This window comes from Patella vulgata, chromosome 2 (assembly GCF_932274485.2).
Source record: "Patella vulgata chromosome 2, xgPatVulg1.2, whole genome shotgun sequence".
In the NCBI taxonomy this organism is placed as follows: Eukaryota; Metazoa; Mollusca; class Gastropoda; family Patellidae; genus Patella; species Patella vulgata.
In genome coordinates, this window is record NC_065880.2 from 7166874 (window position 1) to 7181560 (window position 14687).

The 14687-nt window shown below is 36.1% G+C and overlaps 1 protein-coding gene across 1 annotated transcript in view; it reads right to left on the reverse strand.

The window, feature by feature from the left end:
* LOC126810222 (intermembrane lipid transfer protein VPS13D) overlaps nucleotides 1-14439 on the reverse strand; it is a 44807-nt gene extending 30368 nt beyond the window's left edge. Inside the window, exons 1-13 of the mRNA XM_056098854.1 lie at nucleotides 14322-14439; nucleotides 12974-13015; nucleotides 10784-11028; nucleotides 9616-9784; nucleotides 8825-8932; nucleotides 8136-8514; nucleotides 7463-7638; nucleotides 6038-6050; nucleotides 2987-3075; nucleotides 1798-1990; nucleotides 1355-1475; nucleotides 687-818; nucleotides 139-229 (exon numbers count right to left, since the gene is read on the reverse strand). Coding sequence (XP_055954829.1) covers nucleotides 139-229; nucleotides 687-818; nucleotides 1355-1475; nucleotides 1798-1990; nucleotides 2987-3075; nucleotides 6038-6050; nucleotides 7463-7638; nucleotides 8136-8514; nucleotides 8825-8932; nucleotides 9616-9784; nucleotides 10784-11028; nucleotides 12974-13015; nucleotides 14322-14411 — 1848 coding nt within the window. The 5' untranslated portion in view covers nucleotides 14412-14439. The remainder of the gene's footprint in view (nucleotides 1-138; nucleotides 230-686; nucleotides 819-1354; nucleotides 1476-1797; nucleotides 1991-2986; nucleotides 3076-6037; nucleotides 6051-7462; nucleotides 7639-8135; nucleotides 8515-8824; nucleotides 8933-9615; nucleotides 9785-10783; nucleotides 11029-12973; nucleotides 13016-14321) is intronic.
* Nucleotides 14440-14687: the final 248 nt, after the last annotated feature.

Here is a 14687-nt window from a genome sequence, read left to right on the forward strand (position 1 = left end):
CGTGCATGTGCTAACCATTCAGCCATCCAACCCCCCCCAATAACATCTAGAGTTTCAATATGTAGTGAACTAATTGTAGCAACTAACAAAAGGTCATCTTCATCTAAAATACTAATAAAGGATAAAATCAATACAAACCTTTTCTTCGTTCAGATGAAATGTCAGAAACGGAAGATTACCGGAGATTTTCATATTAGGAAAACGTGGATCAAACATTGCTACCAAACGCCTGTTATAAATATATAATATAAATTCAAAAATAAATTTTGTATTTTACGACACCCTAAAAGTTTTAAATTATACAATTCTTATTTCAATGGGCCTATGATATATGTAAAATTGTGCTCATTGATGGATGATCTAATCAAAATAAGGTTTTCCTTCAGGACATGTATTTCAAAATATATTCCAATACACCAGGACAGTAGTCACGAAACCTTAATTCTAAGGGTGTGGTCTTTTCATTGGTGAAGGGATAAAAAATACACCAGGACCGTATTCATGAAATGTTTTAATATCTTAAGGATATGGTACAACCTTTATAAAAAAAGACTGCTTTCTTAAATTGTCTTAGTTTAAGTTTTAGGAAATATGACTCTCGATTTTGGTCTGCAATACACTCTTAACATCTCATTTATCAGTAAATATTACCATAAAAAAAACCAAAACAAATAAATCTTGTATACCTCTCTAGTTGTAGGGAAATGGTGAATTTATCAATAACATGCATTTTACTTGTTCCTTTTGAATAGGCTTGTTTCCAGTTGTCATGACTACGACCTTGTAACACCTGAAGGTCAGTCAAATCTATGATGTATCTGAAATAAGTTAGTCAAATCCAATTTAAATCACATTTTGGCTGAATTATGACTCACAAGCACTGCAAGTCAAATCAGTCGTGCGTTTTTTATGTTTAAGTATTTTTGAAAAATCTTGATAAATACAGATTTTGACATGCCATTATTGTACAAAATTATCGCTTTACTCTTGTTGGCTCTCCTGAACATTTTACTAAATTCTGAGTATAACCTTTTGACTCCCAGCAATGTTATATATTACATTGAATATATACATATCTTTTCAACAAATCAGAAGTAAACATTTGTCGTGTGATCCCGTAAGTTTTCAACCAACAACTAAGATTGTCAAAAAATACAAGAAATAATAATAATTTATAATAACAAAGTTTGTATAGCGCTCTTCTACACAGATTGTATGGTCATAACACTATTTACAAAACAATACTAAACATAGTCTTCAGTGAGGATTTGAAAGTTGATAGGGATGGAAACTGGAAGTAGGAAGGTTATTCCAATGAGAAGCTGCTAGAAAGTGTGTAATGAAGCCTACATACCTTTCATAGAGATGATCCTGTAGAGTTTGTGATGATAAATCTGAAGGACTTGGTATATTATTAACATCAATCAAATCATTAGGTTCATTCGGTGGTGTTGATAACGGTGTATGAAAATCATCTGTTTTAAAATAAAATAAACATAAGTTGATAAATACAGGTAACAGCTTTACAATAATATCATCTACAGATAGAATGGTGCTCCACAAGGATCTGTTTTGGGGCCTTTATTGTTCAGAAGCTGGTTGGCTAATCATAAAGTCTGTCATTGAATCAAATAGAGTGTTACGATCATAAGCTTGTATAGAATGGTGTTCCACAAGGATCGGTTTTGGGGCCTTTATTGTTTAGAAGAGGGTGGAGCAAAAGAGTAGGATGTTAAACCCCATTTCATGCCAGGATTAAACAGCATCCTATAATAAACGATTGATCTATTCAATTACCTTCATTCACATCCTCATCCAATTTATGTGCACTAGACGATGCATGCTTCGTAGACTGTGACGTGAAGGTCTGTAGTTTAAAGTTGCCCAAATCTAATACGACACGCAGACAGTTTGGATCTGCTAAGTTTTCAGGAATAATAAATTTGGGTGCTGATATGTCCAGGTTGATATCCCAGCGGGCTTTACTTCTCTACAAAATGTCATAAAATATTTACAAAATTTAATGTACCTTACAATTTATCTATAAATAAAAATACACAAAAAATATTAAATCAAAAGTGAGAAATATCAAGCTAAATTCCTCCCGCTCTTAACATGCATCATGTAAGAGGTAAATCTGCCTATTGCAGGCCTTTTTTTAGGCCTTAAATGTTATATAAATTATCAATTAGACATTTATTAACATGCCAAGACCATAATCAACTCTTGATGCGATCGCTAGCCTGTGATATTTACTGGAATTGAATCTGATCTGCTGTTCAAGTTGATGATTAAATGCAAAAATTGATAATCAAGACTTTGTTAATTATCGTGACAGCGGAAACAATGGAGAGAGAGAGAGAAATGGTGTTGAACGTCCACTCAACACAAACTAGGTCATTTCGGGACTAACATATGGTTTAATTTTATTTCAATAATTCGCTTGCGCGTAGGGGTCTTTAGCAGTAGGAGGAATCGGAGAAACGGAAACAATGGTAATTGAGGCTACAATGATTTTAAAATAAGGTTTTCTCGGATTAGAGTGAAGTAATTTGACGGAAATTTTCTGCATATTTCCCTTACATAGTGTATCTTTAGCTAATGAATCATTCTGTTGTATTTCATTTTTGTCCAGCGGATGATCGAGTACAATATATAAGGAATTCTCCAAAATGAAAATGAAATGAAATTATGTTTAACATCCTACCGTTCTGCTCCGACTGGGCTAATGAAGATGGGCATACACCATACAATGTGCTATGAGGGAAATTTTGCCCGGACAATGGCGCTACTACTCTTATACGGCCTACACTTATAGTGAATTCCAACTGCCAAGGGCTCTTTTACATGCATGCCAATGTGTACACGAGACCTCGGTTTATCGTCGACGTTAACTCCATTTCTCTCTCGTTATCATAATAATTTTGTATCTTTGTTTTTCACCATTTTATCAACTGAGATGAAAGAAGATGATTAATCAACGTACCCCTTGATTTGATTCTAGAAACTGTTTCAATGTTTTCTGTAATTCTTCTTGTGTCTGTTTACGAAATGTTCTGAATTTATCATTTGATGCTAAAAATAGATTATAATATTACTAAAAATAGATTAATGATTTTTTAGAGGCATTTAGTAACTGGATAGAGCAATAAACTGTTAACTAAAGACTTACTATAATTATATATTCTTTATTAGCTATCAGACGTACGTCTGCCTTTCATGGTTACATACATAAAAGTTATGATCTACAGATACACAAGGACCGAGACGTCCTCTCACTGAACGTGCGCTATACAAATCTAATTAAACATACATTATGCAAGAGCTAAATCTGTCTATTGCAGGTCTTTCTTTAGGCCTGAAATGTTATCTAAATTATTAATTAGACATTAATTAACCTAGCCTGTGATCTGTAGTGGATTATGAGCCGATTTACTGCATAACTTTCCTTCAGGATTTAACGATTAAATGGATAATCGTACTGACTTTAGTAATGAAGAACGAGGCTAGGTGGAAATTTCATTTGCTTAGTTCTGGGTTCATAGTGGATCAATTTGAATGAAATTTTCAGCAAATTGCCTTTATGTTATCTAGTTTTAACTATTATAATGAGAACTGCCAATTCGTTATCAAATCTCCCATAATGTACATGTATCTTGAATGTTCATGAGTCTGACATAAACTTATAAGTATGTGTTATAGTTTATTAAAAAATAGATTATATCGTTAGTACTTGTTACAAACATTTTAATCATCATATAAACCTCCTTGCCTAACACCGTAACCTGGGTATCACTTAATTTTGTGTATCTAGCACAAATTTTTTTCACATTCATTTAATACCAAATCTTTGTTTAAAAATTCCTAAAAATCGTTCAAAATCACCCATAGTCATCTAATTTGTACTTGTGTCCAGTTTAAATCCGATTGATTAATTTGATAATGAGAGTTCAATATACAATTTCAAAAATTAATAATTATACATCAATAATCAATTTGGTTGTAAATTGGACACTCATTATCAAAATTCAGTCGTCATCTTTAAAGTACAAATTAGATGATTTTCAGTGGTTTTAAATGATATTTACTAATTTTGAAACAAAGAGGGAGAGAGAGAGAGAGAGAAATGGAGATTAACGTCCACTCGACACAAACTAGGTCATTTCGGGACTAACATATGGTTTAATTTTATTTACATAATTCGCTTGCGCGTAGGAGTCTTTAGCAGTGGGAGGAAACCGGAGGACCCGGAGAAAACCCAGGAGGTTGGACAGGCGACCCTACTCCTTGCCACGTACAACCGGGGATTCGAAACCACGCCGGTCGACTCAATGAGAGACTTTATGATACAGCGCGCGCACGATAACCATTCAACCATCCAACCCCCCAATTTTGAAACAAAGACTTGATATTAAACAAATGTGGAAAAAATTAGTGCTAAATACACAAGATTAAATGATACCCAGGTTACAGTGTATTTTACTTTCTGATGCTAAAAATAGATTATATCTTTAGTACTCATTAAAAATATTTTAACCTTCATATAAACCTCCTTGCATAATATACATCCTGGTGCTAACAACAGATTGTATTATTGGCATTATTAAATCGTAGAATCTATCTGTAAAACACTGTGATAAATACGGTAATTGTATTTACAGACAAACTTGTTGGTAAGCCCCAGTGATTATAATGGCATTAACAAATAATCTTGTAGGATCTCTGTAAGCCACAGAGAAAAATATTACTAATTATAACTTACCTATAGAATCTAGTCTATGGGAACCAGATGATGGCAGAGCAAAAAATTCTTTTATCTTCTTAAGAAATATTGGATTGTAAACAATATCTATTGGTCTTGTTTTTATTGAAGCTCTGTAAAAGAACAAAATTATAGTTAAAGATACATTATGTATGTAAGATTTAGATAAAGAACTGACCAATCCTGTTATAATAGCTCAAAAATAGATAATGTAAAATGAAAATATTGAAAATTTCATTTAAATTACTTCATTCTGAGCCAACTGTAGTTTTGACAATATGTGTGCATAGTGGTAACCTAGGCACTGGTATATTCGAGACTTAGCCTCGCTTTTCCATTTTTAAATTAAATTTTTAAATGGCAAACCATTCTAATGTAGTTAAAATCTTGAGTATTCAATGCCATCGAGAGCTGATTATGGTCTTGTTTTGTTAATAAATGTCTAATTAATAATTTACATAACATTTCGGGCCTAAATAAAGACCTGCAATAGGCAGATTTAGCTCTTGCATAATTTATGTTTAATAAATATATCAAGGGAAAATGCATAAACTATTTAGTTGCTCTTAATTGTGCACAATCAAGCTGTAGTGATCAAGCTGCAAGCACAGGGTAATTCTGTAAATGGGGATCAAGCCAAGATGCTGCACTACTGATAAATGGAAACCGTGCCAGAAAATTTAAGGAATTTTCTCAGCGAACTGTGGGAATAAACACAAGACACCCCAGTTAGCAAGTCGGCGCCTAACGTACCAAGTCAACACAGTTCTCTGAATCCAAGACATTCTAATCAAGGGTCTTTTGTTTTATGCTTGACTACCATAGACCCTTGACTACCATACACCCTTGACTACCACACACCCTTGACTAACATATACCATTAACTACCATAGACGCTTGACTACCACAGATCCTTGACTACCACGGACCCATGACTACCACAGACCCATGACTCATGACTACCACAGACCCATGACTACCCCAGACCCTTGACTACCATAGACCATTGACTACCACAGAACCTTGACTACCCCAGACCCTTGACTACCGCAGACCCTTGACTACCGCAGGCCCTTGACTACCACAGACCCTTGACTACCACAGACCCTGTACTACTATAGACCCTGGACTACCAAATCCTTGACTACCACAAACCCTGGATAATTTTATATTGATGTACGAACCTATATCTGTGGAAATGTGTCACAGGATTTTTTTCAAAAATAATTTGACAGAATGGTGAATCAGTTTCACTGGAGTCTAATTTTATTTTACTTTCTGGTTTTTCCTGAAAAAAGTAAAAAATCAAATAACAGTTTCTACATATATTTTAATAATTATTTGGGCTTCTAAAGAACCTATTGATAGCCCTCTTCTTATACAAAAATAAATTGCAATATCCATGATTCGACATACTGCAACAAAGATCTTCTACAATACAAACTTCAGTGTATCAGAATTTTCACTCTATTATCATTCTGTTTACAAATAGAAATGAAATGAAATGGGGTTTAAAAAATTTAACGTCCAACTGTTCTGCATATGCTATACAGTTTGCTACATGTATGAGGGACCAACTGGGCTAATGAAGACGGTTATACACCATGCAGTGTGCTAGGTGGGAAATTTTTCCCAGAAAGTGCCTCTACGGCTTACTCTGATATCGAATTACAACTTACAGGATCTTTTAAGTGCATACCAATGTGTACACAGGACATTGATTTTTATTTTTCCTTTCCAAAACGACTATAGCTTGTTTTACTCATAGAGCCACCATGGGTCCAGTTTGTGATGATTAAGGGGGGTTGGATGGCCGAATGGTTAGTATGTGCGCGTTGTATCATAAGGCCTGTCATTGAGTCAACTGGCGTGATTTTGAATCCCCGGTTGTATGTGACAAGGAGTAGGGTTGTCTGTCCAACCTTGTGGGTTTTCTCCAGGTCCTCCGGTTTCCTCCCACTGCTAAAGACCCCTATGCGCAAGCGAATTATTGAAATAAAATTAAAACCATATGTTAGTCCCGAAGTGCCCTAGTTTGTGTCGAGTGGACGTTAAACCCCATTTCTCTCTCTCTTATGATGATTACTTTTCTTTTCATTCATATCATTTATTCTTTAAAATTCAATTGAACAAGTTTGTGTAAATCATTTGACATTTCAGATTATTATTTGCTGTACTGAAATTTTAGTTTGGTGTCATAGAGAGAGAGAGAGAGAGAGAGAAATGGGGTTTAACGTCCACTCGACACAAACTAGGTCATTTTGGGACTAACACATGGATCAATTTTATTTCAAATAATTGTTTGCATGCAGGGGTCTTTAGCAGTGGGAGAAAACCGGAAAAAAAATATGAGGTTGGACAGGCGACCCTACTCCTTGTCATTTACAAATGGGGAATCAAAACCAATGACTACATTCACACTACCAATTCAGCCTTACCTGAATGCTATACTTTAAAGACATGTCTAAGGCACCTGTCATAGACATTGTCCAGTACAAATTATCACACAATGTATATACACGAGTCTGGACATATACAGGCACTGGCCATAGACTTTGTCAGACACAAACCATAATATATACATTGTGTGATCCGTCTTCATTAGCTCAGTGAAAGCAGAACAGTAGGACGTTAAACTCCATTTCATTTCATTTCATTTATTAAAGAAAACATGTGAAAATTATTATATTAATAACTCACCTGAGATTGTGGCCAGATCAAGTAGGCAAAGGCAGGGAAATTGTTTGATGTATCTTTCAGTTGCAGACCTTGTACTGCCAGTGAAAACTTCATGGCGCTAGTTCTTGGTCGTGATTCAAACTCCATAGTTATCGTTGAACACTGTAGATCAGCAAGAGAAACACGTGAACTTCTCTCTATAAATAATAACACTGGTGTAATTATAGACAATAACAATGATCTAATTACAGGCAATAACAATGGTGTAATTAAAGATAATACAATGGTCTAATTAAAGATAATAGCAATGGTCTAATTAAAGATAATAGCAATGGTCTAATTAAAGATAATAACAATGGTCTAATTCAAGATAATAACAATTGTCTAATTAAAGATAATAACAATGGTCTAATTAAAGATAATAACAATGGTCTAATTAAAGATAATAACAATGGTCTAATGAGAGAGAGAGAGAGAGAGAGAGAGAGAGAGGCGTTAACATCCACCCGACACAAACCAGGTCATTTCAAGACTGACATATGTTTCAATTTTATTTCAAAAATTTGATTGCGCATACAGGTCTTTAGCAGTGGGAGGAAAACGGAGAACCCGGAAAAAACACATGAGGTTGGACAGGTGACACTACTCCAGAACTCTTTATTACATCGTTATTACACCCAAATATAATCTTTACCTGATTCTGACTTGGCACTTTCCAATAACTGAAATGATCCTTTACTTAACGTGAACTTCATCTTGGCAAATACTGTATCCTTACGCAGGAATGAACTATTTTCTGTTGAATCCTGAATAACATCCATTATTTCTCTTTCTATCTCCGTGGAAACAGCAGATTGTACTTTAAAAAGCTCTGATTCTGATTGGTCAATTGATTTGAGGCTAACTTCTGATTGGCTAGGACTGATGTTTTCTGTTGCTATGGATGTCTGTGACCATCCTCCCCACCCAGGGAACCATCTCTGGAATAATCCCGGTTGATTTGCAGGAAGCTTCTCATGTTTTATGGCCTCGTTGGAAGAATCAGATTTTGGTAATGAATGGGAAGATGTTGACTGGAATATAAGAATTTAATGAAATGAGATGAAATGGGTTTTAACATCCTACTGTTCTGCTCAGACTAGACTAATGAAGACGGGCATACACCATACAGTGTGCTATGAGAGAAATTTTGCCTGGGCAGTGGCACTATTGCCGACTCTTATATCAAATTGTAACTGCCAAGGGATCTTTTATGTGCATGCCAATGTGTACACAGGACCTTGGTTTTCTGTCCCATCCGAACAACAAGACAGCTGTCCTTGTCAGGACAATCCCTGGCATCTTGAAAGCTGTCAGTAAAAATAGTTTAAACCGAAAGTTTACCTGAAATGTTGATAATTTATTCTCTGTTTGTAACCTGGATAAAACCAACTCTCGTATTATCTTTAATTCTTCAAAATCTAATTCTTTCTCTATTTCCAACTTGCGATTCTAAATTCAGAAATAATAATAATAATCATAACCATAATAAACAATAGGGGTTTTATATATATATTGGGGCTATATAAGGCTTTTCTCTAATTCCATTCAGATATCCAATAAACAATAGTGGTTTTATAGGGGCTAAAGCTTTTCTCTAATTCTCAATATAAATTCTATCTGAAAAAAAGAAATAATTATGATATATAATCATGAAACTGTAACACATACTTTTGGAAAAACACACTAGGGATTTGGTATCGTTTAGAACGGGTTTTTTAGCGCTGGAAAGTATGCATAGCGTTTACTTTCAAAACATCGTTGGTTTATTGATAAAAATTTATGTAATTCTTAAACGATTTTTATCAATTATCGAACGATTTTTTGAAAGTAAACTCTATGCATACTTTCCAGGGCTAAAAACCCCGTTCTAAACGATACCAAATCCCTAGTGACAGCTACTAATTGATTTTTTCGGAACAGGGGGCTGTTTCACGAAATTTTAACTAAGATAAAATCCAAATTTTAGTAATTTGATTGGATAATATTAGACTGATTTTAGTGCTTAGCCAATCAAAATTGAAGTATCTACTAAAATTTGGATTTTATCTTTAGTTAAAATTTTATGAAACAGGGCCCTGGACAAACCCTTGCCGAAGATTCAGCGACTGACATATCACAACCTTCCAACATACCTCATTATGCTGATTGGTTATTCCTTCTGTCAGGTGAGACAAGTAGCTATCATAATAATCTACTAGAATCCGTGATCTTTCTAAAATAAAATCCCATGTATTATGTCGACGTTCTTCATGGATCCGACTCAGATGACAATGGATGGCAAACTTCCACCATTTACGTGGACTGCAAAAAATTAGTTACAAATAATGAAATGGGTTTAAACACTATAACCAGGGTATAATTTAATCTTTGGTATTTAGTCTTAATTTCTTTGACATTCATTAGATATTGGCCCTGCTTGATTTGTCAATACCGGCGCCTACCGGCTGACCACAGTTCGACAGTTTTTGCGCGAGGTCACTTGATTTCACTGGAGGTCGACAAAAGTTCCGCTGCGGCGTACGCCGAATGCGACGCTTTGGCGGCAGCGGCGAACACCGGCGCAAGATGGTGAACATGTCAACGAGATAAAATTCACATTATTTAGGAATGCCATAAAACACTAATTTTAAAGCGTTAGAATTAAACCAAATGTTTTGAAGTTGAATTTGAGCTTCATAAAACCAGAAGTTCATATGTCATTTATTTTTTCTCAGTAATATTACTAATAATAATTTTCTGCTTATTTTGCGGGCACTTTCAAGTCATACTTTCAAGATTACTGTTTTTGATTAAAACATGTCATGTAACCGGTTTAACATCTGGACTAACATATAGTTAAATTATATTTCAATAATTCGCTTATGCATAGGGGACTTAAACTGAGGGAGGAAACCGGTGGACTTGCAGAAAACCCACGAGGTTGGGCATGCAACCCTACTCCGTAAATCAACAACAGACCTTATGATCTTATGTGCATGTGTTAAATCAATCGTCCTGCCCCTTGACCCCTATTAGAAAAGAGAGAGAAAAGGGGTTTAACGTCCACTCGACACAAACTAGGTCATTTCGGGACTAACACATGCTTCAATTTCATTTCAATAATTCGCTTGAGTGTAGGGGTCTTTAGCAGTGGGAGGAAACCGGAGGACCCGGAGACAACCCATGAGGTTGGACAGGCAATCCTACTCCTTGTCACATACACCCGGGGATTCAAAACTACGCCAGTTGACTCAATGACAGACTGTTTGATAACCATTCGGCCATCCACCACCCCCTACCCCTATTAGAAGAGAGACCTACCTTTGTTTAACTTTATTATTTGGTCTGTTTTTCCGATATTTCCGCCTGCGATTATGTCTATCGAATTCTCGGTTCCACAAACCAAAATATTTAAACTGATCTTGACCCAGTTTGAAATCGATGGCCTCCATCGTGAAATTAACAGATATACGGGGCGTGGAAGAGGAACGTAGAGGTAGGGCTGAAGTAAAGCGTTTAACCTGAGCTTTGGCACTGATTGGCTGTAGAATGTAGTCATGGCGATCCTGGTAAAATAGTTTGAAGAATGTAAACTAAATACAACAAGCCAACAGTGAGGCTGATGTCCCCCGCCGAAATAGGAAAATAATTAGAGGACACATATAAATTTATCACAAATAAGCGGAACGGACAGACAGACAAACAGACAGACAGACGGACGAACCCATTTTAATAGTTCCCTGCTTTCTTCGAAAGGCGGGGGACAATCAAAGTAGGAGAGTTATTGTTTTCCAAAGTCTCGACCAATCAAATTGCGTATCGCTCTGCTTACCCTGAGCAGAAAATGCTCATTATCAAACTTAGTCAAGGTATTACTGTAATGAAACTATACACCAAGTTTCATCAATCTCACTTAATTAGAACTAAAGTTATCGTGTCCCAAAGCATCAACCAATCAAATTGCTTATCTCTGCTTACCCTAAGCGGAAAATGCTCATCTTCGAACTCCATCAAGGCATTGACCTAATCAACACATACACCAAGTTTGAACATTCTAGCTCAATTAGGAAGAGAGTTATCGTGCCCCAAAGTATCAACCAATCAAATTGCTTATCTCTGCTTACCCTAAGCGGAAAATGCTCATCTTCGAACTCCATCAAGGCATTGACCTAATAAACACATACACCAAGTTTGAACATTCTAGCTCAATTAAAAGTTATCGTGTCCCAAAGCATCAACCAATCAAATTGCTTATCTCTGCTTACCCTAAGCGGAAAATGCTCATCTTCGAACTCCATCAAGGCATTGACCTAATCAACACATACACCAAGTTTGAACATTCTAGCCCAATTAGGAAGAGAGTTATCGTGTCCCAAAGCATCAATCAATCAAATTGCTTATCTCTGCTTACCCTAAGCGGAAAATGCTCATCTTCGAACTCCATCAAGGCATTGACCTAATAAACACATACACCAAGTTTGAACATTCTAGCTCAATTAGGAAGAGAGTTATTGTGTCCCAAAAAGTGTGACGGACAGACAGACGGACAGACAGACGGACGAACCCATTTTAATAGTCCCCTGCTTTCTTCGAAAGGCGGGGGACAAAAATTAATTTATGAGAGAAAGATATGAGGACCCTTTTTTTTTTGTCCCATTCAAGCGACTAGACACTGTTCCTTGCCAGGCCCTTTGTCCTGCTCCACTGGCAAGGTGAGATCATGCAGGAAAATCTCACAGAACTTTCTCTGCACCACTGGCAAAGTGAGATCATGACAGAAAATCTCACGGAACTTTCTCTGCACCACTGGCAAGGTGATATCATGCCGGAAAATCTCACAGAACTTTCTCTGCACCACTGGCAAGGTGATATCAAGCCGGAAAATCTCACAGAACTTTCTCTGCCAATACCGGGATCGAAATTGCGATCTCCAGATTATTGACCCAGAAACTTACTCGACAAGTCATTTCAGCTCCCAAATCCAATAACAAAACCCAGACTTATGTAGTAGAGGAAATTAAATGAAATGAAATTGGTTTAACCCGTTAAGCATGACGTTTTTAAAACGTTAACTACCCCTTATTGTGTAATTAATTTGACGAAGTGACGAAGAACTATGTACTAAGTTCTAAGAATAGGTTGGGGAAAATACCTCCAAGGCGTTATATTACGCGCTACACACAGTGAGTGGCAGTTGTCCAGGATGTTATATAACGACCTACGCTCTTAACGGGTTAACGTTCTACTGTTTTGCTTGAACCGGTGTGCTAGGAGAGGATTTTTGTCGGATAGCAGTGCTAGGACCTACTCTTATATCGTATTCCATCTGCCAACGGATCTTTTACGTGCACACCAATGTGTACATGGGGACCTCAATTTTTCGTCTAAACGACTAAACCTCTGTCCTTGTCAGGCCCTCGTCCTGCAACACTTACAAGGGCAAAACATGCCGGGAAATCAGTACAAACTTTCTTGCCCACCACAAGAGTAGAGTAAACCTATCCAACTTACTTTCTCTTTAGTGTAATTCAACATGTCTGCCTGCATAGCAACCTGAAACATGTCAACAATGCTTAAAAATACATTATGCAAGAGCTAAATCTGCTTATTGCAGGTTTTTCTTTAGGCCTGAAATGTTATCTAAATTATTAATTAGACATTAATTAACTTAACCAGACCATAATCAAGTCTCGATGTTTATTGGATTAGGATACCATATGCTGCTCCACTTTCATTCTTGATTTAATCATGAAATGGATAATTGAGACTATGTTTTTTATCGTACCGACTTAAGTAATAATGATTGAGGCTAGGCCGAAAATTCAATTGCTAAAATCTCAGTTAAAAGTGGATCAATTTGACTGAAATTTGCTATTATAGTGAGGACTGACAGCTCTTTATCTAATATCCCAGGTGTATCTTTAATTCTTATATCTATGTATTAAAGCTGGGCCTATAAAACCGGCAAAGTTTTCAATAAATGATATGAAATGGAGGTAAACGTCCTACTACTGTTGTGCTCCGACTGGACAAATAAAGACGGGCATATGCCAAATTTTTCCCGGGCAGCTGCGCTACAGCTTACGCTTGATTCAAATTTCAACTGTCAACGTGTTCTTTTATGTCTGAATGACTATATGCTGTTCCTTGCCAGGACATCCCTGTCCTACACCACTGAGATCAATGCACATAGAAGTCATAAGATAATCACGCAACCATCAGAAATATGTCACGACAGCAGCTTATCTGATAAAGAAAAAGTGGATGTTGACAAAATTTGAGAAGGCGCATCTTCAAGAAATCTGACATCTATCGTGTTTACAAGCTTCAAAAATTTGGTTATTTGCACAGTGTTGCATCTATGCTGAATAGATCCCAATGCTTCCAACCAAATCTGAAAAGATTCTGTTAACAACTACAGACATAAGGTTTTAGAGAAAAGGGGGCATAACTCTGGTATGAACAGTAGGATTTGACCACTCCTCACACTGTAGCTAGGGTATCATTTAATCTTGAGTATTTATCCCTAATTTCTTTCTCATTCATTCAATATCAAATCTTTGTTTGAAAAATCGTAAAAATCATCTTATATCAAAGAAATTATCTAATTTGTACTTGTGTCCAGTTTAAAGCTGACCGTTCTATTCTGATAATGAGCATCCAATTTACAACCGTTTAATTTCCAGATCACTGTTAAAAAATGAACAAGATTAAATGATACAAGGGTTACAGTGTTATGACCACAAAATTTGAAATTTATTAATCCAAAACTGTTGTGTCTATCCAATTCATAAGCCAATGGACAAACTGACGGACAGGATGACAACTGAAATGTAGGTCTATAAAAATGATATCTTACAATAAATTTTGATTGTGACAGTGATCCTATAAGTTTTGTATCAACATCGCAATAGACGGAACAATTATTCAAATCGACTAATTTATACATCACATCACCATGATCTTGTACATATACAGGTTTCTGGAAGAAAACAAACAATTCATTTTAAACAGAGAAATGAAATGAAATAAAATGAAATGAAATGGGGTTTAACGTCCTACTGTTCTGCTCCTATACTGAGCTAATGAAGACGGACATACGCCATACAGTGTGCTATGAGGGAAATATTGCCAGGGCAGCGGCACTATCGCCTACTCTTATATCAAATTCCAACTGCCAAGGGATCTTTTACGTGCATTCCAATGTATACAAAGGACCTCGGTT